This window comes from Hyperolius riggenbachi, chromosome 7, assembly GCF_040937935.1.
Source record: "Hyperolius riggenbachi isolate aHypRig1 chromosome 7, aHypRig1.pri, whole genome shotgun sequence".
Lineage (NCBI taxonomy): Eukaryota > Metazoa > Chordata > Amphibia > Anura > Hyperoliidae > Hyperolius > Hyperolius riggenbachi.
This window is the reverse complement of record NC_090652.1, coordinates 182,565,158-182,583,305: the sequence shown is the minus strand read 5'-3', so window position 1 is coordinate 182,583,305 and position 18,148 is coordinate 182,565,158. Positions and strand designations below refer to the sequence as shown.

The 18,148-nt window shown below is 45.4% G+C and overlaps 1 protein-coding gene across 4 annotated transcripts in view; it reads right to left on the bottom strand.

Annotated features, from left to right (window-relative positions):
• The window catches only part of HIBCH (3-hydroxyisobutyryl-CoA hydrolase), a 1,291,623-nt gene extending 1,279,809 nt beyond the window's left edge, over positions 1-11,814 (bottom strand). For 2 of the 4 annotated variants that reach the window (XM_068244939.1, XM_068244937.1), the window contains exon 1: positions 11,722-11,813. In XM_068244939.1, the coding sequence (XP_068101040.1) occupies positions 11,722-11,741 (20 nt within the window). In that variant the 5' untranslated portion in view covers positions 11,742-11,813. Of the gene's footprint in view, positions 1-11,721 lie in introns of all 4 variants that reach the window. The other 2 variants (XM_068244938.1, XM_068244936.1) reach the window with 2 other exon arrangements.
• Positions 11,815-18,148: the final 6,334 nt, after the last annotated feature.

The window sequence follows — 18,148 nt, the reverse complement described above, 5'->3', positions numbered from 1 at the left end:
TAAGATGTGGAATGCATTGCCACAAGAAGTAGTTATGGCAAATTCTATACCTGCATTTAAAGGGGGCTTAGATGCTTTCCTTGCGTTGAAAGACATCTATGGCTACAATTACTAGGTAATGCTCAGTGATGTTGATCCAGGGATTTTATCTGATTGCCATTTGGAGTCGGGAAGGATTTTTTTCCCTTTTGGGGCTAATTGGACCATGCATTGTAAGGGTTTTTTTGCCTTCCTCTGGATCAACAGGGATATATAAGGGAGCAGGCTGGGTTTGTACTTTGTCCTCCGGTTGAACTCGAAGGACACATGTCTTTTTTCAACCCAAATAACTATGTAACATGCTGGGTGCATCTCTGTTTTCCTTCTGTGCTGCTCGGGTTCAGGGGGGGGGGGGGGGGGGGGGTGAAGGAATTGACAGACTAAACTGTCTCCATGCACGCAGGGTGCACTTCTCGTATTCCTGCTGTCCCGCACTTCCCTCTAGCTATCGCATGGTGATTTGGGGCCCCAGCTAGTGAGAGAGACTGGGGCCCCCGGCTGTCTTGCAGACCAAAGTTTGTGATTTTAAATGGACAAATAAAAAGGTAGGAAATTGCTCTAGCTGGGAGTGAGCAATTGTGTTTGTTGCAGTTAGCATTCAGTTTAGAGGCAGTGGGGGTGAATTCCCTGGGGGTGAGAGGACCAGGGCTCGCCCACACTTCCCTCTAGTTATCGCATGGTGGTTTGGGGGCCCCAGCCAGTGAGAGAGACTGGGGCCCTCGGTTGTCGTGCGGACCAGTGTTTGTGAAAATCAACACTCCTCTGATCTTTTCAGAGAAAGTTAGAATTACCTCACGGGTCTGATTTTGTTGAGCAGTGCAGCCTCCCGGCTCCTGGCCGCCAGCTCCTTTCAACTGCAATATCATGCAGTCAAATAGCAGAGTTTGTAATCTCACACATGAGATTGTTTGATATGGGGTTACCTAGTGGCAAAAAAAAGCTGTGTGTCCCAAGCTCATATATGACTTGATGGGGGGTGCTGAGTGCTAGCAAGTGCCTAATTTAATGAATTAAAGGACACCAGAGGTGAAAATAAACTAATGAAATGAACAATTATATGTATCCTCCTAAAAAGGACTTTCAGATATTCCACAGTTTTATGTTATATTTAAATCTACTTTTTAACTTACTGCCGTTTTGTTTTTGCTTAATTCACAGGATGTGAAGGGAGGACAGGAAACACTTTTTTCTCTTAAGAAAGATTGCGGCTTCTAAAAGAAGCCATCGGTCTTTCTAATGGGGACTTAGATCAATAAATGGAAACTGTGCCCAGCAGCACAAGAGCAACCTTTTGGACGTAGCAAATACGTCCAAAAGGCGAAAATGGTTAAAAATTGCAGCCATCACTGAATAGAGGCAACCACTCACTTCCTGTGAGTGGCTCCAATACCTCCATGAGTGGGACTTGCAGGATGTGTCCTGCAAAACTTTCTGATCACACTTGAGCGAATCATGAAGCCTCTGTTCAAAATGCAAATAATCATAATAAGCCATTTGCATCTGTAGCTTGAGTGGCTCCGTTACCTCCTCTGGCCGGATTTAGCACTCTCCCCTACACTCTCCTTAGTTTTGCATCAAGTAGGCCCACTCTAATCTGCACATCTACAAGTGAAAGTAGCCTGTACTACGCTCCACACAGTCCCAGAAGCATCATCGCAAGGAAGGAGAAACCCGGGAGTGCGTACAATCCTGTGGGAGGACTAGGATAATACTTTTATCAGTGATTGCAAAGTGAAAGTAGTAACGCTGCATCGTCTTTTATTTATGTTCACATTACTCTTCATTTTCCGTAGGTTGTTTATTTTTACAGTACTGTTTATCCAACACCAGTGCCATTCTTAAAGAGACTCTGTAACAAAATTTCCATCCTTATTTCTTCTATCCTATACCTGTTCTAATGTGCTCTGTCTAACTGCAGCCTTTCCTAGCTGCACAGTGGCTGTGTTATCTCTGTTATATGATCTAATCTTCTCTCCTCTGTCGGGCTGAGGCAGTCAAGCTGGAATGTGCTGTGCTGCTTGTGATTGGATAGAAGCTATACACACCCTCTCCAGGCCCCCTGCACACTCTGTATGACTCATACACTGAGCTCCTCTCAGCCTATCACTTGCTATGTCTTTTGTTTGTAAACACTGCATAAAACTGACAATTACAAGCCAGGATTGCAGCAGGGAGTGGCAGAAACAGCACAGAGGGGCCCAGGAGAACATAATGAATAGAATGGTATGATTTTTATTGTAAGAATTTTACAGTACAGATTCTCTTTAATAATTCCTTTTTTTTTGTATAGCGATTTTCTCCTGTCGGACTCAAAGCGCTTGTGAGGCAGCCACTGGAGTGCACTCAGTAGGCAGTAGCAGTGTTAGGGAGTCTTGCCCAAAGAACTCCTTGCTGAATAGGTGCTGGCTTAATGAATAGGAGGAGCCGAGATTTGAACAAAGGTCTCCTTACATCAGAGGCAGAGCTTTTGTCTTAAAAATGTTAATAGGAATCAATTCACGTGCAACCAGCCTGAAAAGAGCAGCCGACCATAGGTATCGCATGCACATATGATGCATGCGCTGCGCACTGTTTACTATATCCAGAGTCAGCGTCCCATATGGGCCAAAACCCCTGTTTACTATAACAGAAGTTTTATTATAACGTAGCTTACAATACCAGGCATTGCTTCCATAGACTTATGGAGATTGGTTGGGACCTGGAGAGGTAGTTTACTATACCAAAGTTTATTATAACCAGATGAAACTGTAATGTCAAGGTTGTACACATCCACAACATTTGCATCAGTTGTTGGGACTGGGGGGGGGCATTTTTTTTTTCATTATATTTCCATTTTCTTTAGTTCCCCCACCACCACCACTTCCAAACTGTGACTTTTGGCCAATTAAATAGAACATACAGTCAACACTCCTGCCTTGCAGCGCTGGGTCCCCAGATTAAATCTCAACCAGGACAACATCGGCACAAAGTTTGGATATTCCCCCTGTGTTTTGTGTGGGTTTCCGCTCACATTCCAAAAACATACAGATAAACATAGAAATAAGTTAACTGGCTTCAGGGTGCGTACATACATCCAATACTGATTATCCAATTTTACCACACCTATGTTGTACAGGAGTGTCCAAACTTTTTAGGCCAAGGGCCATATTCTTGAGAGTGCTAGGGGTTTTGTCAAAATATTTCCAATGGAAATAACCCATGTACTGTGTGCAGTTATCACAGTGGCAGCTGCTAATCAGTGGCTGTTACTGCTGCTGGCATAGTGGAGGCTGCAAATCAGTGGCTGCTGAAGTGGTGGCAGATAACCTACAGGCAAACAAAGAGGGAGGCAGAGCATCAATACAAGGTGGCCCCTGCATGCGGCACCACAGCTATGACCTGCCGGCAGCATTTAATTAACAACTGTAGAGAGCTTTGGGGGCCACCAGAAAGGGCTCAGTGGGCCGCAAATTGATCTTGGGGCAGACTTTGGACATGTCTAATGTAGTATGAGGGCTAATATTTTGAATACCATGAACAAATTTATGTAAGCAAGCTTTCATATCACATGAAAGAGGTAGTTAGCAAATCGAAATTGCAGCTGCTACATAAAGCCACAATTTGCATGGCAGGAAGACTCGGCGCCTGCTAGGCCTGAATGATTTTAGGTAAAAAGAAAAAGACAAAAATTACTTACGCTAATAACTTTTCCAGAAGACAAAAGGACAGCAACCCTGAGACTTGTCTCCCTCCAGCATTCAATGGACAGGAAGCTAGATAAAACATTTGCATATTAGATTAGATAGGTATATATACATGGTTTCCCCTTACCCCATCAGTTGTAAAAAAAGACTCCACACACAAGCAAGTTGGTCAATAATTATTAGGAGTATCACGGATGACCCCACATCCCCCCCTCCTACTATGCAATGTTTGTATGATGAGCTTATCTGCATCAGGCGTTTCCCTTGTTTTTGTCATGATGTTTTTTCTTTTATGCACTGTTTGTTTGTCAAAAATTTCAATAAAACTTTGAAAACTAAACTAAAAAAAGACTCCACACAGCATGATGCTTCAAATCAATTTTAATAAGAAATATCCGGGTGGGTAGTAAGGGTGCTGTCCTTTCGTCTTCTGGAAAAGACATTACCGTAAGTAATTTTTGTCTTTCCCAGAACGTCTCAGGACAGCAACCCTGAGATGATAGACAAGAACAAACTAGGGGGGGGGGGGGGGGGGACAACAGCTTGCAACACTTTTCTGCCAAAACATAAATCAGAATTTGACAATACATCTAATTTATAATGTTTGACAAATGTATTGTGAGACTCGACCAGGTGGCTGCTTTACATATTTGCTCAATAGTAGCTCCTGCCCTCTCTGCCCATGAAGTAGAGACTGCTCTGGTTGAGTGTGCCTTGATTGCTGATACCAGCTGCCTTCCCTGATGAACGTAGGCTAAAGCAATGGCTTGTTTAATCCATCTGGCAATAGTTGGTCTCGAAGCTTGTTTGCCTCTGATTTTTCCTGCAAATAGCACCAGAAGAGCATTAGATTTTCTCCAAGATTTGGAACGTTGAAGGTACTCGATCATACATCATCTCACATCTAAAACAATGCAACTTGCTCTCTTTTTGATTAGATGGGTTGTTACAGAAAGATGATAGAAAAATCTCTTGGGATCTGTGAAACTTGGAGGATACTTTCGGCAGAAAGGATACATCTAGACGCAGAATAATTCTGTCATCGCTGATGATGCAATAAGGTTCATTTATTGAAAGAGCCTGGAGTTCCCCTATTCTTCTGGCAGTTGTTATTGCCAGCAAAAAAGCAGTCTTTAGGGTTAACAGTTTTTCAGATATATCCGCAATAGGCTCAAAAGGTGGTTCACATAGGGCCTGTAGTACTGTATTTAGATCCCAGGAAGAGATTTTTGACTGAACGATTGGTCGAAGTCTTTTTGTTGCTTTAAAAAAACGGATTATATACTCCTCAGCTAACCTTCTCTCCAGGAAGACACTTAAAGCCGATACTTGTACCTTTAAAGTGCTGATGCTAAGGCTTTTATCAAATCCACACTGTAAGAATTCTAATACAGAATTTGAATGTGTCAAGTCCATCTCGTTCTTCAAGCACCATGAATTATATGTTTTCCATGCCTTCTGATATATTTGGCGCGTAACCTTCTTTCTGCTCTGAATGAGTGTTTCCGATAATTTATTAGAGAACCCTTTGCCCTTTAGTATTTTCCATTCAGGCTCCATGCCGAAAGCCGAAGCAGACTCAGGTTGGGATGAAGCGCTGGGCCCTGTGTCAGAAGATCCTGTCGACCTGGAAGAATCAGATAATCTGTAGCTAAATGTCTTAGCAGAGCAAACCAAGGTCTCTTTGGCCAGAAAGGAACAATCAGAATTACTTGTGCTTGATCTCGACATATCTTGTTCAACACTCTTGAGATAAGATGTAGAGGAGGGAAGGCATACATCTTGTGATGACTCCAAGTGATTGAAAATGCATCCACCTCCCATGGATCGTCCCGCGGGCACAGAGAACAAAATAGCCGGCATTTCGCATTGGTTCGTCTCGCAAATAGATCTACTTGTGGGGCCCCCCAGAGATCTGCTATCCTCTGAAATACTTGTTCGTTCAGACTCCATTCGTCCTGGGAGAGATTTTGTCTGCTTAGATAGTCTGCTAGATAATTCAGGGTCCCCTTGAGATGTAACGCTTTCAGGGAAAGTAGATTCCTTTCCGCCCAATGCAGAATCTTTGATGCCTGAGATCTTAGACCACTGCTCCTGGTGCCCCCTTGGCGGTTGAGATAGGCCACTACTGTACTGTTGTCTGTACGAATAGTCACATGCGTTTGGAAAATTTGAGGCTGAAATGATTGGAGTGCTTCCCATACAGCTTGCAATTCTCTGCTGTTTGAAGACCGCCTGCGAAGATGAGCAGACCACTGCCCTTGCGCCAGAAGAGTATTCAGATGTGCTCCCCAACCCCAGGAGCTTGCGTCTGTCGTTATAACACACTGGGTTGGAAAATCCCAAAGGTTTCCCCTGGAGAGATGCTCTGTCTTTAGCCACCATAGCAGAGAATGTTTGACACTCCATGGAATTTGGAACTTCTTGTCTAAGGAGGATAGAGGCTTGTCCCATTTGGATAAGATCCAGGTCTGAAGTTCTCTCGAGTGAAGTTGACCCCACTGTACTGCTGGGAATGATGCCGTCAACAGACCCAGTAATGCCATAGCTTTCCTTATCGAAATTATCCTCCTGCTCTGAAAAGAACAGAATTCAGTAAAATGGTCGACTTTCTGGGAGGCAAAACAAGTTTCTTATTAGCAGTACAGATTTCAAAGCCAAGAAACTCCATATTTTGTTGCGGCTGCAGGGATGATTTTTCCCCAGTTAATCACCCACCCAAGTGACTGCAAAAAATCCAGTGTAAACTTCATTTGAAGTTCCACCGTTTGGACAGAGGGACCCCAAATTAATAAATCGTCCAGGTAGGCCATAATCTGAATAGAGTTTAATCTCAGAACAGCTAGAACTTCTGCCATGACTTTTGTAAATAGCCATGGGGCTGATGATAACCCAAAGGGGAGAGCGTTAAATTGAAAATGTCTTACCTCTCCATGAGGAAGGACTGCGAACCTCAGGAATTGTTGCGACTCTAGATGAATCGGAAGATGCAAGTATGCGTCTTTGAGATCCAATGAGGTTAACAGACAGCCTTCCTGCAGTAGGTTTACCACTGAGCGAATGTTGTCCATTCGGAATTTCCTGTAAAGTACTGCCTTGTTCAGCCTTTTCAGATTCAGGATAAATCTGTAGCTGCCTTGGGGTTTCTTTATGAGAAACACAGGGGAATAAAATCCTAAGCCTTCCTGGCATCTTGGTACTTGCCTGATGACTCTTTTCCAAGAGGGTGTTTATTTCTTTTAACAGTGCCTGTGACTGATCCGGAGTGTTTGGAGAGGGAGTCACAAAGAATTGCGTTGGTGGGCGCCTGATGAACTCTATTTTGTATCCCTGTGAGATTATGTTTAACAGCCAACTGCTCTGGAATGTTTCCTGCCATCTTTCGAGGAAGTGGGCCAGTCTGCCGCCCACCGGGATTCTGGCGTCATTGTTTTGATGGAGGATTCGTACTGGTGTAAGTCGGATTTCCTCTTGGTCGTTGCATCTTATTTGGTACCCACTTTCTCTTCTGGGTATTTTTATTTTCCGTTTCTTGTTTTCCTGATGAACGAAAGGAGCGATTGAAACGAAAATTCCTCTGTTTAATTGGAAAGTTCTTTTTACTATCTGCGGATCTTTCCAAAGTTTCTTCCAGCTTTGTTCCAAACAGAAGTCTGCCTTCACATGGGATACCGCATAGTTTAGATTTGGAAGACGTATCTCCCTGCCAGGTCTTTACCCATACTCCTCTTCTGGCAGAATTTACTAGAGCTGTTCTAGCAGTCAGACGGACCGAGTCATCTGCCGCGTCAGCCAAATAATTTGTAGCATGTAAGATCTTGGGAAACATATTCAATATATCCCCTCTAGGTATTCCAGATGCTATCTGTGATTGTACTTCCATCAACCATACTTTCAAGGATCTAGCCACCGCTGTAGCTGCCACAGATGGCTTGAAGTTTAATGAAGCCACTTCCCATGCTCTCCTTAGGATGTTATCCATCTTTTTGTCGATTGGATCTTTCAAGCAACCAAAGTCCTCAAACTGTAGATCCGCTCTCCTGGACATCTTAGACAAAGAGGGGTCCAGCTTAGGCGCGGTTCCCCAAAACTTCTGATCCTCTGCACTATACGGGTATCTCTTGGCCAAAGACTTCGGCCAAAAGGCTCTCTTTTCAGGATTGTCCCATTCTCTCTTAATGATTTCTTTGAGACTATTATGTACCGGTATAAACGACATCTGAGGATCTGATAATGTTTCATACATCTGGTCTAGGGGTGTTAACGTTTTCTTTTCTGTAGTGATCCCCATTGCCTGGTGCATGGCTTCTAACAATTCTTTCATAAAGTCAGTAGAAAAAACGAATTTATGACTCTTGCTACCCTTTTCTTCTGCCTTATCTGTCTCTGATGGAATTTTATCAAAAGAAGAAATTTCTGATCCTGCATCCGATCCTTCTGAATCTCTTTTTTGTAGGGGAACTATCTGCAGGGGTTGGATTTGACTGCTTAGTCCCCCCAGAGCCAGAGGGGCCCGGCACTGACATATCTGCCCTAAGTGGCGAGGTGGTAGAGCTTTTCATGGTTTCCACCGCTGAGGAAATTTCGGCTCTAATCCATCCTTTCAAATCTTTAAACATTGAAGGGGATTCCTCTCTGACAACCTTCTCTGTACAGGATTGACATAAGGGTTTAGAAGAAGATGACGACAAGTGACCCTTGCACACTGCACATTTCTTAGAGGGCTTGTGAGTTGCAGAGCCTTTGGGTTTGTCACTGTCATTTTTATCAGGTCTGCTGGGAAGTTCTGTCTTATCAGCTCTAGTCTCTGATTTCCCATCCACTTTCCGAGTTTTAGGCTATAATAAAACAGAAAAACATAAAAAATTTCAATCAGCCTGAGAACCCTTTGACTAGTGCTAATATGAATCATAGAACCACAAATGATGCATACCAGAGAGGGTACGGAGCTTGACTCCACAGAGCCCTGGGAGGAAGATCCGCCGGCAGCCTCCATAGTCACAGACACTGTAAAAAGTGACTAAGTAAGTTTAATAGCCCTGCTATTATTTCTGCCCTGCCCACAGAATAAAACAAAATTATCACAGGCCCCAGAAGATCCTACCAGTCCTGAAGATTTCCTTTCCGACAGGTCACGCCAGCCTCTACCTCCGCAGCAAGGAGGAATCTGCGCTAAACGCTGCTCTGGAGCGCACGCCGGGCCAGGAGACTTCCTGCTTCCGGCTTCTGGTCACGTGGGGTGCCAAACACGTGATCCGCGGGCGGGACTTCCGGAATCCGACGAACTTCTGTATCCTGGGGAAGGCTCTAGCGTGCAGCGTGATCCCGCGCGAGGACAACTAGCCTGCGCAGACCAGGGGGATCACACAAGCCGCGGCTCCTGCAACAAGCATGGGTGGCCAGCCATACTCCCCACTTCTAGCATCCTGCTGAACTGGATAACAACTGATGGGGTAAGGGGAAACCATGTATATATACCTATCTAATCCCTATCTAATCTAATAGGCAAATGTTTTATCTAGCTTCCTGTCCATTGAATGCTGGAGGGAGACAAGTCTCAGGGTTGCTGTCCTGAGACGTTCTGGGAAATTATATTGAGCGAATTCTGTCCGAAATCGCGACTTCATTCAAATCAAGCTTTGTTCACCATCTGTGCCCCTGTCCCCATCTCTCTTTGTGCCCCCTTTGTCTCTCCCTGTGTCCATTTTGTGTCCCTCTTTGTACCCCCTTTGTCTGTGTTTCCGCTGTGTCCCTCTTTGTGCCCCCTCTGGGTCTGTCTTGCCCCATTTGTGTCCCTTATGTATCTCTGCGCCCCCTCTGGGTCCCTCTCTTGCCCCCTTTGTGTTTCTCTTTGTGCCCCTTTGGGTCACTCTCTCTCTGTGACCCTTTTGTCTCTGTGCCCCCTCTGTCCCCCAAGCTATGTCAGTGCAGAAAATACCTTCTAGCACAAGTTCATCGACGTCCGTCTATCCACTTTGCCTCCTGCTGGCTCTAATGCATGGCATACTTCCTGTATGTCATGTGACATACAGGAACCAGGAAGTATGCCGTGCACAAGAGCCGGCCGGTGTGACGACAAAATAACCTACCCGTCGAATCTTCCTACATCCAGTGACAAACGCATAGCAGAAGAGTTCAGGGTTAGGGAAGGGGATAGTAAAGTCTATGGGAAGTAGGTTAGCTCGACGGTGTAGGTTAACCCCCCTGGCGTTCTAATTAATTTCGCCAGGAGGGAGCGCAGTTTTTTTTTTTTTTTTTTTTTTTTAAATCATGTAGGATAGCCGCTGCTCAGCGGCATCCCCCCGCCCGCTTCGATTGCCTTCGCCGATCTCCGATCAGGAAATCCCGTTCAAAGAACGGGATTTCCTGGAGGGCTTCCCCCGTCGCCATGGCGACGGGGCGGGATGACATCACCGACGTCATTGGGAGTCCCAATCCACCCCTCAGCGCTGCCTGGCACTAATTGGCCAGGCAGCGCACAGCAGGGATGCTCAACTTTGAATTCGAGTGAAACCCGGATAGTTGCTATCCGGATTTCACCCTGCTAATTACAAATCACCTGTGCGGGCTGGGCGGGGGGGTCAATCTTACCTAGCTGATGTCTTCTTCGGTCCGTCCCTCGGCGCCTCCCATAATACGTTCCATGCGGCGGTCACGTGACTACAAACACTTCCTCCTTCCGGGTTGAAGGAGGAAGTGTATAGTCACGTGACACTTAATTGGACCGCATCATGGGAGGCGCCGAGGGACGGACCGAAGAAGACGTCAGCTAGGTAAGATTGACCCCCCCGCCCAGCCCGCACAGGTGATTGTAATTAGCAGGGTGAAATCCGGATAGCAACTATCCGGGTTTCACTCGAATTCGAAGTTGAGCATCCCTGGCGCACGGGGTCTGGGAGGGGGGGGCCCGGCGCGGCGGATAGCGGCGATCGAGCACAGGGCAGCGGCAATCGGTGTGCTGATGCAGCTAGCAAAGTGCTAGCTGCGTGCAGCAAAAAAAAAAAAAAAAAATTAAGCATATCAGCCCAGCAGGTTACCGCCAAGGAGGTTAATTCGTTGGAGCACCGGCAATAGAGGACAGACAGCGTTGGACTCCTGCGGGCTGCATGCACCAGGACTTGGGGGAAGTTTGAACAATTATTTTGTCAATACACTTCCGTGCACTTTGTATTTCCCCCACAGGAAGTGAGCACTAGAGAGCCTCACTATATAGCTTGGCTTAGAGCCAGAAGTGAGATTACCACGCATTGCCGAGGTAATCTCCAAAGGCTATTGGTTCTTTTCCGTTAGCCGGGCACTACCACTAGGTGGCGATAAAACTCCAGCAGAGTTACATCTTTCCCTACTATTCATGGCGGCCTGGAAGGGGAATAGTAATTACCGCCACCTAGTGGTTGCGCCCGGCTAACGGAATAGTGCCAGGCTATTTTTAAAAGTAGATGATCGCACTGCACATAACACTGGTTTCTAGTGTGAGACTGGCCATAAAGTTTTTTTTCCCCCTTTCAGAGACTAAAAGCAAGAAGTTTTGAATCAGGATGATACCATTTTCAGAGACTAGTATGGTCAAGCACAATGGTAATGGTTTGAGTTATACTGTATTCTGAATTCTACATACGCCAATGTCTGCATTTTATACATTGTGGAATCTACTGTTCTGTGCAAAGTTTTCAAACTTCAGGAGTATGCACATTTAAATAAAATGGGGAAAAAAAACACAATGGGCTACAACAATATAGTATACAGTAGTGCATTCACCCATGAATCGCTTCTATTTTCATTACAAAACACTAGCAACCTAAGAATTGTCAACGAAAATGTATGCTGGTTTGATAAGTATGCATCTAAATCCATAACAATAATAACAGCAGATTTCTAAACTAACGAGTGGAACATGAAATCAAATGAATAGCTTATAATATTACGGAAGGCGAATTGTGACGTGTATAACGTATACATTTTCAAATCGCTCCATTCCATTATAAGAACTTTGGCTTACCTAAGGTGGGACCTTAACATGGTTACTGCTCACCACAGCGCTGTACTAGCCTGACATTAAACTTCCGATAAGTTAAAGGGGTTAACTCACGCGTTATAAGGAAAGGGAAGTGATGTCATAATCAGAAGTCTGTCACGTGAATTTCTGAACAGCCGGGTAAAACGATTCATGTCAGAGTTTGTAAAGGAAATGTAGTTTAGAGCGCTTTATAAAAGGTGATAGTGAAGATTTGGGAGCGTACCCGTGTGGATTTTATTCGACGTGTAGGTTATCACGTCGGAACACCGGTTTCTGAGAGAAGTGAGAGAAATGTAAATTACCTAAACCGAACTATTTGTACACGGTAATTCCAATTAGTACTAATAAAACCAATCTAATGTAAAGCTATGCAAAGGGAACTGAGCATTACGTCTGACTCTAATAGGAAGGATCTTGGCAAAGAACGGATTCCTACACTGGGCTTATTGATGTCCGGATCATGAACGAATCGTTCATTTGATCCTGTTCTTTTTTGTGAGTAGATTCATCACACTGAACGAAATCGGATCAGTTCAGTGGATGAAACCGGAACTACAGCTGCTGCTGACAGTGCTGAGCTGTCAAGACAGTGTCAAGACAGACTGAGTGAGAGAAGAAGGAACTCAACATATTGTTTATAGCCTGTGCATTTAAAGAGAGTCTGAAGCGAGAATAAATCTTGCTTCAGACCTCATAGATAGCAGGGGCATGTGTGCCCCTGCTAAAACGCCGCTATCCTGATGCTAAACGGGGGTCCCTGACCCCCAAATCCCCTCTGTGCAGCGGGGAATTACTTCCTGTTTGAGGCAGGGCTAACCGCCGCAGCCCTGCCTCACGCGCGCCTATCAGACACGTATCTTCGCCTCTCCCCCGCCCCTCTCAGTCTTCTTTCACTGAGAGGGGCGGGGGAGAGGCGGCGATGCGCCGCTGATAGACGCGACTGGAGGCAGGGCTGCGGCCGTTAGCTCTGCCTCCAGGAGGAGCAAAATCCACGACCAAGTTGGTCGTGGATTTTGCAAGGGAGGATTTGGGGGTGAAGGGACCCCCGTTTAGCCGTGGTATAGCGGCGTTTTAGCACACATGCCCCTGCAGAATATGAGCTCTGAAGCGAGATTTATTCTCGCTTCAGAGTCTCTTTAAATGGGCTTATCTGCCATGGTAGTCTTGTGACACGGGATAAGCCCATTTGAAAGCACAGGCTGTAAACAATATGTCTGCTTCCATGAATCAGGAAGTAGAAACTGCAGAAGATTTAGATCAGCTGTAACAAAGAAATGTTTTTTGTTTAAAGGTTATTATGCTGTTGTCTATCTTTTACAGTAGAAAGGCAAGGGACCTCTCTCTTTAGGTGGGGGAAGGTTATCTTATCATCCTGCACTGAGTCTCAATATCATGTGTCTTAAAACAGAACTAATTAAACTAAGTTCTGTTTTAAAGTAAATTAAAGTAAAATATAGCAGTAAATAGCCTTGCCTAAAGCAGCCAGCAGTAATGTTGACACCTAGCTAGCTATACTAGCAGACAGGCTTGAAGGAATGTACACAGTGCAGGGAAAGTCCTGTCTTGGTAGTCATTCACTCCTCAGTCTAAGGGCTCGTTCCCACTGTTGCGACGCGATTTCGGCCGCATTCCGACGCTTGTAAAAACGCATGCGGATGCGTTTCCGCATGCGTTTTTACCCGCGATTTCGCATGCGATTTCGCATGGCAGGGTGCCATGCGAAATTAACCATGACACTGCCAGGGCTAAATAAAATTGAAAAAGGTGCGAAATCGCGGGTAAAAACGCATGTAACAAACGCATGCGTTTTTACTATTAAATACATTAGCGGCGATTCGCACGGATTCCCGACGCAGGCGAATTCGTTGGCTCTTTTGTGTGTTTTTTTACCGCTGAAAAAAACGCACCTCAACAACGCTACAGTGGAAACAGGCCCATCCACTTGCATTACATGTGTGGATCTGCATGCGTTGGACGCATGCAGATTCGCGATAGTGGGAACGAGCCCTAAATCCACAGTAATGCTGGGCATACACGGCTCGTTTTTTATTATCAATCGAGCCGCTGATGCCTCAATTGATAATATCTGACGTGTCCGATCACTGCGCTGGATTGATACCGCGCTCGATCCCTGCGGGCGGACAATGGAAAAAACGAAGCGCAGATAAGGAAGTGTCCGTGGGGACGAGCGGGAATCGATTCCGGGCGCCCGTGGGGATGCACCGGGATCGAGCCAGCGGCTCGATTCCGGCGCAGAAACGAGCCGTGTATGCCCGACAAAATGAATCAAATGATTTATTCAAAGATCCGGATCTTTTCAATGAATCGAATGATCCGATTCCTTGAAAAGATCCAAACTTCCCATCACTAGTTTAAGTAGGCATTCATTTACCTGGGAGGGCTGATCCATAGGGGCTATATGGATAGCTCATTTTTCTGTCCTGCAGAGCTGCAGGTTCCCTCAGTTTTGTCCTATGTCCCTGGCAGTCACAATGCATGCCAGGAGATAATAGTTCCAATTGATGTGATTACATCTGCACGAAAAGTAAGCATATCAGTGAACTTCTTCTCCCAACATGCATCACGGCAGCCAAGGAGACGGGATATTACCATGAGAATTTTAACCCGTGGCACAAGGACATAGAAAATTATGTCACCCATATAGATGTAGCAGCCTTCCTAGATAGGTAAATGCCTGCAACACCACTCAAAGCCAAGACGTTTTATGAACCTTCCTTATCATGCCCATACACGGTACTGTTAAAATAAACTATAATCTCACGGTAATATTAAAATAAAAAATAATCTCTTTTTCGGTCTAGAAAAAACAAACAATTATTCTGTTTTTTCAATAAAAGTCTCATCGGACATGTTGGAAAAATCTGGGTGATTGTTTGTGAAATTGTATAGTGTATGGTATAGAAAAAATATAGAATCAGAATCATTTTATTATTCGCCAAGCACGACTTGGTCGTGCCCGGAATTGGGCTTGGCACAAGATGGTACAGGAAAAGACAGACAACAGATAACACGGTAGTATACATCAAGCAATTGCAATACAGTAGTACATAACAGAGAGAAACCTTGTTCACAGTAAATATGAAGTTCTACAGACATGCTTAAGGCTACTTACACACCAAGACTTTGCGTTTTAGGGGACGTTATGGTCGCATAACGCGCCCCTAACGCAACGTATGGTGGTGTTGAAGTTGGACGTCAGATTGAGCTGCGTTATGCAGCTCTCAAAGCAGCCACTCCAGGTTAGTGATAGGAAGTCCGGATCTTTTTAAGGATTCGGATCATTTGAATCAGATCATTGAAAAGATCCGGATCTTTGAACCGAATCATTTGAATCATTTTACTAGGGAAGCAGACTGGGTGAAATAATTAGCAGGACAGGACTTTTCCTGCACTGTACATTCTGTATGTTTCTGTTTCTTCCAGATAGACATCCACTGTGAACCAAATCTTTCATTGTGATGATCCGGATCAAATGAACTATTCGTTCATGATCCGGACAACACTACAGTCCCACCAGGAGTCTCTGCAGTAGAGATGGGAAGTTCGGATCTTTTCAATGATCCGGATGATTCGAATCGGATCATTGAAGAGATCCGGATCTTTAATCCGAATCTCGGATCATTTTACTACCGAAGCATTCAGGGGTGAAATGAATAGCAGGACAGGTCTTTCCCTGCTGTGGACAGGAGAAGGGGAGGTGGGTGGACACACAGAGAAGAAGAGAAGATGGGCAGAGGGCAGGGAGTGGACAGAGAAGGGAGGAGGGACGAGCAGAGAGCAGAAATGTTTGTTTGCACACAATACCCACATGGTGCAGTCATATGTTTTACATGTATTTCACCTATATGTTCATCTGTGTACTTTGAAAGCAAACGTCGCAGTGAAAGAAAGCATTCCCCAAATTCCCAGAAGTGAAGTGCAGCTGATTAGTGCTGAGTGCAGGAGGATCATATTGCCTTTCAATCACAGTGCCTGCAAAGTTACTGAGCTGTGCTGAGCCAAAAGTTTCCAACGTGATCACTATGCAGCACTACGGAACAGCCAGCCTATAATGGGCAGCACATTGCAGCCAGTATGTGTGCTCTACACACATCTGGCAGTGGCACCCATGTCCCCTCTCTCTCATCTACCTGTGGCTGCAAGGCTGGCTCCCCTCCAACTCAGCGATCCATCCCTGCTCTGCTTCCAGAACCCCGCTGCCCGCTGAGAGGGGGGCGTGTCGCTCCTTGCCCCGCCCCTTTTTCGATCTGAATCACTCATTTTGATGATTCAGATGATTCGACTCACAAAATAGATTCGGATCAAAGATCCGAATCGTTCATGATCCGGACAACACTACTCTGCAGTGCAGTGAATATTAATTAGCCATGTGGCTGGCTGCTGAGGAGGAGGTGAAACCTCCTCCTCCAACATTACTGAGCATGTGCGAACAGTCTAACGTGGCTTAGCCCAGTATAACGTACAGCATGCAGCACTTTGTTTTTAACGTGCTGCGTTACAATGTAACGCAACGTGTTACTGTGAACAGCAACATTGATTTTACAGTGCTGTGAGTTAGGCTGCGTTACTGGCTGCTGTAACGTGGGACTTTAACGTCCCACTGGGAAACCAGCCTAAAGGACGGATCCGGTTAGTTGAGTAAGAACAGCATAAGGAGAGGGCAATGGGAGTGAGTTCAGAGAGTTCAGTGATTTAACCACTGAGGGGAAGAAGCTGTTCTTGTGTCTTGAGGTCCTGATGTAGATGGACCGGTACCTCTGGACTGAACGGAGCCGACTGAAGAAGCAGGAGCCTGGGCGTTAGCGATCCTCAGTGCTCTGGAGCTCAGTCTTTTGTTGTAGATGAGGTCTAGCGGGGGAGAGGTTTTCCAATGATTCTTTTCGCTAATCTGATGACCCTCTGTAGCTTGTGTCTATCACATGCAGAGGAGCCAGTGTACCAGACCAGGATAGAAGAGCACAGGACAGATTCTATTGTGGCTGAGTAGAAGCTTGTGAGAAGTTTCTGGTCCATACCGAACTTCTTCAGCTGGCGGAGGAAGAATAGTCTCTGCTGGGCTTTCCTCTGGGTGAAGGTGGTGTTGGCCTTCCACCTCAGGTCATTGGAGATGATTGTGCCCAGGAGTCGAGCGCAGGGGACTTGTGTGACTTTTGTGCCTTCTATATGGATTGGGGGTGGGGTGGGAGTGCACTTTCTAAAGTCTATGATCAGCTCAACAGTTTTCGTGGTGTTGAGGACCAGCCCATTCACCCTACACCAGTTGCAGATACTTTCGACCTGGTGACGGAATGCCTCCTCATTGCTGTTGGTGATGAGGCCAACAATGGTGGTGTCATCTGCAAATTTGATAACTTTGACGGAGCTTTCAGTGGTGTATGGTAAAGAAAATACTATTGGATAAGAAAACGTTTTCTTCATTTTCAACAGTTTTTCTCGAATTTTCGTAAAAATTGAACATTTATATTTGGTACCTCTGTAACCCTCTAAAAAAGGTATTGTAATGTAGGAGTGTAATTTACATTGATTCTGTGATATTGACATGTGTAAGGTAAACTTAGCATGTTAGGCTAAAATTTGCTTTAAAAGGAAGGTCCAGGCAAAAAAAAAAAAAAATTAGTTTCACTTGCCTGGGGCTTCTACCAGCCCCATGCAGCCATCCTAATTTTTTTTTTTTTTTGCCTGGACCTTACCTTTAAAAATTAGCCTTGTGGAATCAAAACGGCGCATAGTTAGGCCTAATGCGGCCAGATAGTCGCATGTAAAATATAAGGGGACAAGGGAGCGCTCAATGGTACATTAACTCTTCATTATAAATAAACACGCATAAAAAATTGCACTTACAGTGTATGTGCAAGTAATGCACATGTAAGAGGCCACCAGCGAGTCCCTTCCACCTCCTGAGCCTGGCCAGGGCTGACGGGATCCGTGCGTGATGTTTTGCAGGTGAAGAGGGGGACAACCGCTGGCTCAGACTCCTCACGGCAAACCGTCTGACGTCAGACGGCTTGCCATGAGGAGTCTGAGCAGGCGGTTGCTCCCCTCTTCACCTGCAAAACATCACACACGGATCCTGTCAGCCCTGGCTAGGCTCAGGAGGTGGAAGGGACTCGCTGGTGGCCTCTTACATGTGCATTACTTGCACATACACTAAGTGCAATTTTTTTATGTGTGTTTATTTATAATAAAGAGTTAACGCACCATTGGAGCGCTCCCTTGTCCCCTTGTATTTTACACCACTAGATCTCTGGCACCACCCAGCAGAGGGAACAGAGCCATGGGCGAGCTACTCTATTTAAAGGGCCATAGGTAGTAAAAGATAGCGCTAGGTTAACTACTTTTGTGCAGATAGTCGCATGGACTGGGTTGCTAGGCGACCGCATATACAGAG